At 58.4% G+C, this 6,941-nt stretch overlaps 1 protein-coding gene across 1 annotated transcript; it reads right to left on the reverse strand.

Annotated features, from left to right (window-relative positions):
* Nucleotides 1-802: 802 nt before the first annotated feature.
* EN1 (engrailed homeobox 1) lies at nucleotides 803-6,374 on the reverse strand. The gene is made up of 2 exons (XM_003133282.5): nucleotides 5,004-6,374; nucleotides 803-1,882 (listed from the first exon to the last, which is right to left on the reverse strand). The coding sequence occupies exons 1-2, from the start codon at nucleotides 5,887-5,889 to the stop codon at nucleotides 1,566-1,568; spliced, it is 1,203 nt and encodes a 400-aa protein (XP_003133330.3). The 5' UTR covers nucleotides 5,890-6,374; the 3' UTR covers nucleotides 803-1,565.
* Nucleotides 6,375-6,941: the final 567 nt, after the last annotated feature.

The following is a 6,941-nucleotide window of genomic DNA, read 5'->3' on the forward strand; positions in this document are numbered from 1 at the left end:
AAGCAAACCAGGCTTTGATGGGATTGTTAAAGGGACCCTGGCTTAGGCTCAGGGTCAGGGGAGGTGGGCCTGTGCACATGTCGTCAGAGGTCTCAGCCCAGAGCGATCCTGGCAGCAACCCAGCGGCAACCACTCTGCATAACTTCCCTACATCCAGGCCTCCTCTCCCGGCTTTAAGGGACCTTGAACTTGGAGCCCCCACAAGGCTAGAGTCCGCCCTCCATCAGCCTTTTCACCAAAGAAATCACTTCTCCTAATGAGGAGTGGAGAGCCTGAACTGTGAAGGTCAGGCCAGGGGAAGGGCTTCTGGCTCAGAACCAGAGGCAGCCCCTCACCTCTGCCCCGCCCTGGGAAGGCTTTCTGCTTCTAAAGGAGAAAACCTCCAGCAAAACTAGTACCAGAAAAAAAGAAAAAGAAAAAATGCAGGCTGAAGCCAGGAGCAGGTTGAACCAGAGGAGGCTGCAGTCAGGCTGGGCCTGGCTGGGCGCGGGAAGCGACGGGGCAGCCTGGCAGTGTTGCCAAAGTCAGGATGGGGTTTCTGGCCTTTGGGCTCCAATGAACACAATTGGAGACTAGGCATGTCCCGCCAGACTCTCCAAGGCCCGACCATCCCTGGGTCTGGGCTGCCTGTATGACCGCGCCCCCTCACCCATCTTATTCGTTGTCTGGTGATCAATCTCAGCGCCCAGCCGAGCCATCAGGACTCCCTGCCCCTTGTGTGCCCGCTGTGCAGGGGGCCACCGTGTGCCCGCGTCCTCGCCCTTCCCCAGCCCCAAAGAGGAGGGCCGCCAGCCTCTCGTGAGCACAGTGTACACTTTATTTCAGACTACAGGTTTCTGAACATAATAAAATCTTTGGCTTGTAGCGGCGGTTCAGTCTCGCAGTCTGTGGGGTCGTATTTCTCAACAAGTCTCCGGAAAACGAAAGGGGGAGGGGAGGACAGACAAACCGACAGAAGGGGTCGGGAAGTGGGGGATAGGGGACGGGCAGACACGCGAGGAAACACACTCTCACGCACACAAAGAAAAGTCCCAGAGAAACGAGGGCCGGCGATGCGGGGCAGGAGGCACCGGAGAAGCGATAAACATTCAAAAGAAAACGAAACTGGGCCGGGGGCAGCGAGGCGGAGGCGGGGGATAAAATAATTATAATAATTATAATAATTATAACAATAATAATAAAGGAGATTAATAAAAAGTCCAGCAAATAGAGATCGCTACACATATTTCTTTTCCTTACCTGAAATTAAATATATACAAGGTCGTAAGCAGTTTGGCTAGATAGAGCTTTAAGGAGTTCGCAGTTTCGTCCCTTATACTGTGAAGAGAGAACTGATCTTATTTTTCGATAGCACCTGTCCGAGTCTTTCTCTCTTTTGAAAAATGTCTCGTCCCAGCATGACTCTCTATCCTTGGGACCTCTTTCTCTCTCTTTTTCTCTGTTGCTCCCTTCCTCCTTTGCGCTGATTATTTCTCCCCCGGCGCGGGGCCGGCCAGGCGGAGGTGGCGGGGCCAGGAGGGGGCGCGGGCGCGGCGGCCCGACCGCGCGGCCCCAGCCGGCGGCGGCTACTCGCTCTCGTCTTTGTCCTGGACCGTGGTGGTAGAGTGGTTGTACAGTCCCTGCGCCATGAGGTGCAGCGCCAGGCCGTTCTTGATGCCCGTGGCTTTCTTGATCTTGGCGCGCTTGTTCTGGAACCAGATCTTGATCTGGGACTCGTTGAGGCTGAGTTCCTGGGCCAGGGTCTGCCGCCGCTGCTCGGTGATGTAGCGGTTCGCCTGGAACTCCGCCTTGAGTCTCTGCAGCTGCTCGGCCGTGAACGCCGTCCTCGGCCTCTTGTCCTCCTTCTCATTCTTCTTCTTCTTCAGCTTCCTCGTTCGCGGACCTGCAGCGGCGGAGAGGGCCGGGTGGGGGTTGGGACGGAGGGCAGAGGGGAAGGGGGAGAGGGCAGAGGAAGCCGTGAGAATCGAGGAGCCGGGCGGGGATCGCGCCCCACGCTTCCGGGGCGCTAGCGGAGGCCCTGCTGCGCCCCCGGCTCCCTCCCACCCGCTGGCCATTAGATCTAGCGACTGGCTGGCTGTTGGGGTTGCTAGGTTTCCCCTCTGAGATGCCAGAAGGGCCACAGAGGAAAAGTGGCTGAGGTTGTTTGTGCACCCCACACCCCAATTCATAACAGGAAAGCCGTGTGTCTTAAATCACAGAGTCCGAGATGGAGAGTTATTTGGAGCCCCAGCCAGCCCAGCCCAGAGCTGGAGGTCAGGGGCCTGCCATCTTCACAGCCCTGGAATAAAAAGAGGCTCAATACTGGGTAGAGGACCCTGGGACAGGATTGCCCTGGGGGAAATCGCCAGCCGGCAAACTAATCTTCCATTCTTCCTCAAGAAGCACACCTACACCCAGACACCACAATAAGGCCCCATCTGCTTGTAGCTATTGACTTCAGAAAACAAGGGGCTAAAGAGAGCTCTGTGAGAAGCTCGCCTAGCTCCAAAGCGTTTGGCATCTGCCCTCTCTACCCGTCCTTCTTTCCCTTTGCCCAAACCAAGCTCTTTGAAGGGTCCCAGGAAGACATACTGGCCACTGCTTCCTCGAAAGAGGAGAAAAGGCCTTCACCCAATTGCATGCCTCATTCGCTCCCTGGCCCCTGTGCTCTCCTCTTTGCCCCTTGGATGGTGCTGGTAAGAAAGAGAGCCCTCCTCATTCCTGCACCCAGCAACCCAGGCAGGTCTCCCTCACCTCTCTTTTGGACACAGAAGCTGAAATTTCAGGACTGAAAACTGAATGACAAAAGCATGCCAGAGCTGCTTTCTCTGTCCACCTTTGCTATTTGCCAGGAGACTGCATCCTTCACTTTCCCCAATCCGTGAGCAAAAGGGGCAGAGGGCAGAGAGAGTGAGACAATCTTGACAAAAATCTGTCCTTTGCCCCTAGAATGGGTAATAGGAAGAGGCCACAGGAAGCATTCCTAGGAAAATGAAGGGTCCCTCCGAACCTGTTCTGGGAAAGGGGCTGCTATGGAGCCCAGTCCCGAAGAAAGAAAGGAAGAGGGAGGAGGCAGCCTGTAAAGCCTGCACCTCTGCCCATCAGTCTCCACATCCAAGCCTCCTGGCATTTACTTACTGGGCCCTGTGGTGGTTATGGGGAACTTCCTGAGCCAGGTGAAGCCCCTGTCAGGCCTGTTAATCTCTAAAACTGTCTGGAAAGAAGGGTCTTCACTGGCAATCCCCAAACCTAGTGACAGAGGGGCAATCTGGGTAGCTGGCTCCTGGGACAGGCCAGCTCCTGGGGTCACCAGCTGTCCTGTGACAAAAGAGTCCAAGCCTGGCCGACCACAGGGGCTCAGGTCTGGGTTGAGGTTCATCTCCCTGAATTGCCCATGCAGTTCACCCTGCCTCCCCAGGCCCCTGAGAAGGAAAACAGCCAAGAACAAAGACAAGGCCCACTTCTTCTGAGCGGCCTGCAGGAAGCACTGGGAAGCCGGGTGGGGAGGGGAGGAAGGCCTTGGTTTAGATTAGTAATTAGCTGAGCCAGCAGAGATAGCCCAGGAAATGTGCACAACCTCAGAAAGGCCCCCGCTGTGCGTCGTCTGTCGGGGAGGTTGTTAGAGTGTTGTTGTGTGCATGTGTTTGTGTGTGTGAGTGTGTGCACCCGTGCAGAGGCACGAACACTTGTAATAAAATCGTAGCCTCCTGGCCAGCCCGAGCCGCACGGCCTGACAGCTCAATCACTCTATCCATCAGGCGAGTCAATCAAAGCAGCTTTTCGGAGGTTCAGGGAGCCCGACGTGTCAATAACGGGGCTCGAGATGGCGGGGGCTGATAGCGCGCATCGATCCACACCCGGCCGGCAGCGGTGGAGAGGCACAGATCAGCCAGAATAGACCACCGCACCGCTATGCCGCGCCCGGCCTCCCGCCGGACCCGGGTACCCGGAATCCCAATTGCAGGCCGGAACCCCTGCTGCCCTCCTCGCAGAGCGCGCCCACCGGCTTCTGGGAGCTACGGTCTGGGGAAGCAGGCAGGCCGGAGCCTCCTCTCCCCGGGCCTAGCGGCTATCCCAGGGTAGGTTTGGGCCTTGGGTTCTCCAAATATATGGGACATGTTGGGAAAAGGTCCCAAGACAAATGGAGAAAAACGGGCCTACGGTTGTTAGAAATCTGCTAACTGGCAGAGGTGCGGAAGGAAGGAGTGAAAGAAGGAAGGGGCAGGGCCGGGGAGGATGTGCAAGACACACCGCAGAGAAGCTGCAGCGTAGGCTGGCTCTCATGCACTCGGCCCGGATTTCTGGCCTGAACCTGACCCGAGTTCTCTCTTCTCCCACTGCCTATCTGCCAGCTCCAGAAATCCAGGAGTCAGGGGCTGTAGGCATCCACCATTTCCACAACCCATCTTCCCTGGATTCTACCCACACGGGTCAGAATCTCCTGGCTACCCACAGCCTGGGGAAGAGGGGCAGTGATTCCAAGCGGTTCTCTCCCTGTGTCTCCTTAAATCTATCTCTATGTCAATGAACTCTCCGCAGAAAATATCGAGATGATGTTTGTGTCTGTTAAGAAGACAAAGTCAAGATTATTTCTCTAATCAAAGCCGTGGTTCGATTTCGGTCTCAGAAGGACCGGGCTGGCGGGATTTCAGACCCAGATCACTAGGCCCATCTTCCCACCGGTTCTAAACACCCTTTTCCCTGGAAGATTGTGACTTTCCTAAGAATAATAAAGGTAAAACACAAAGAAGGCCAAAAGAGCTCAGAGTTCAAAACCGAAGGACACAGCTTCCCACACCAGGAGCTGTAGCCTCCCGGGTGGTGGCTGCAGAGTCCAGGAGAGCAGAACTGGGTGCGACATTCAGTTTAGACTGGGAGCGAGGACAAGGAAGAGAAAGCAGGGGTAAGAGAAGAAAGCATCTGAGACCCCAGATCCGGCACATTCTTCCCTGCACAGCAGCAGAGAATACTGAGGGCGTCCGCGGGGCCGAAAGGCATGGCACAGCCTGGGGCTGGGTACTCACCGGAGGAAGGACGATCCGAGTAGCGCGTGCAGTAGACCCAGGCGGGCCATACGAGGGGCTGCTGCGAGTCAGTTTTGACTACGGGCCCGCCGTTGGCTGAGCCCATTAGCAGGATGGCGGGGTTGCTGTGGTCTGGGTACTTAGCACCCTGCGCACCTGGGCTCCCTACGCCGCCTCCACTGCCACCGCCGCTGTCCGAAGGTTTGGCCGCTGCTGCTGCCGCTGCCGCCGCCGCTGCCACGGCCGCTGCCGCCGCCGCCGCTGCCGCCGCCGCTGCCGGATTCCCAGCCTTGGACGCTCCCGCGCCGCCGCCGCCGCCGGCTGGCGGGGAGCCGTCGGGTGGGCCACAGTTCGCGTCCGGGGCGCACAGGAGCGAGGCGGCGCCTGGCGCCCTGGTGCCCAGCGGGTGGACAGGATCTCTACCTGCGCCGGTCTGGCCTCTGTCACGCTCTACCCGGCCTCCTCCTGCGCCTCCTCCGGCTGCCGCCGCCACCAGGAGCTGTGGCGGCGGCTGCTCCTTTTTGCAGCCGAAGTCCGGCCTCAGGATGTTGTCGATGAAAAAGTTGGTGGTGCGGTGCAGCTGGGCCGCGGGCTGAGGCTGGTGAGCAGGCGCCGCGAGATGCTGAGGCGGCGGCGGCGGGGGCGGGGGATGCGGGGGGAGGTGCGGGTGGTGGGCCAGGGGCGGCAGGCAGGGCGCCGCGGGCGGCGAGGGGGGCGCGGGCTGCGGGGACACCGGCACGCTGTCTCCATCGCTGCCGCTGCTGCCGCTGCTGCCGCTCGCGCCGGGGCTAAGGCTCAGGCCGAGGCTGCCCGGGGCCGCCGCCACCGCCGCCGCGCCGAGGCCCGAGTCCCGCTGACTTTTAGGTTCCGGCTGCTGTTCTTCCATGCTCGGCCGCCCCGCCGCCACGGCCGCCGCTCCGGCCCCCGCCCCCCCCGCGCCTCGCTCCCCACCCCACTTTGCCAGCGGCCCGTGGGGGTGCGCGGAGGAAGGAGGCCGGCGAAGCCCCAACGAAGGCACCGGGCGAGTGCAGGAAAAAAAAAGCCCAGGCGCCTGGCCTGGATCGCTTGCTATTATCGAGCAGATAGATCTCGCTGTCTCTCCCTCTCTCTAATTTGTAGACATCCAGATATGGAGACACTTGGCTATTTCTTTTTTTCTTTCTGCAACCAGATTCAATGATTTGTTTTAAATGGGGAGTAAGCCACGGCCAAAAAGAAAGGAAAAAAAAAAAGAAAAGAAAAAAGCAAGCAAGAAAATAAAATCTCCAAGAAATGTTTTCTTAAAGATAAAAAATAGTCTTTAAAGTCTAGCCATCTTCGTAAGCAGTAGTGAGGGGTTTGACTTCCCCGAGTGTCACGCTCAGCTGTGCCCAGAGCGCGAGGCTGGCAGCGCCTTTAATCGCCTTTGCTTTTTTTGCAGGGAGAGCGCGTCTCCGCCAGCGCCCGGGCTGCCTTTTTTTTTTTTTTTTTTTTTTTTTTTTTTTTTTTTTCAAATCTCTGACAGCTCGGATCTTTGCACAAACTCTCTCGCTTAAAAAAAAAATCACCCAGGCACACTTTTTGCCTTCAAACCGGAAGCACGTGAGTCAGGGCCGCACGTGTGCGGGGCCAATGGCGAGCCAGGACTCGCGCTGACACCCGGGCCTCTGCCCAATAGGCGCTCGCGGGACTTTGCGGATAAATAATCCGGGGGCGGTGGCCGCGGGCGGAGAGGGGGCGCCGCGGTCCCGGCCCCGCGCGTCCGGCCCGCCCTCCCCCACCCGCACCCGCGCCCCTCCCCCTCTTTCAGGCCAGGACGGAGGAAGGGGCAAAGGAGACCGAGAAAGGGTGGATTTTGGGGTGTAGGCAAATAGAGAAGCAACTCCATAAACAACTTGTTGGAGAAGTGCAGGATTATGGGTGCGTGCGCGCGGGGCGCAGGGTCAGGAGGCAGGGGCC

This window comes from Sus scrofa, chromosome 15, assembly GCF_054392235.1.
Source record: "Sus scrofa isolate SSC_HxYL_T2T_F1_AM1 chromosome 15, Sscrofa_HxYL_maternal_Yorkshire_Landrace_v2.0, whole genome shotgun sequence".
Taxonomy (NCBI): domain Eukaryota; kingdom Metazoa; phylum Chordata; class Mammalia; order Artiodactyla; family Suidae; genus Sus; species Sus scrofa.

What these genes read in the sequence shown, in the direction of transcription:
- EN1 (XM_003133282.5), bottom strand. Translation starts at nt 5,889, where the DNA reads ATGGAAGAACAGCAGCCGGAACCTAAAAGTCAGCGGGACTCGGGCCTC. An exon ending in CTCGGATCGTCCTTCCTCCG is followed by an intron (nt 1,883 to 5,003) that starts GTGAGTACCCAG and finishes CCGCCGCTGCAG; the next exon opens with GTCCGCGAACGAGGAAGCTG.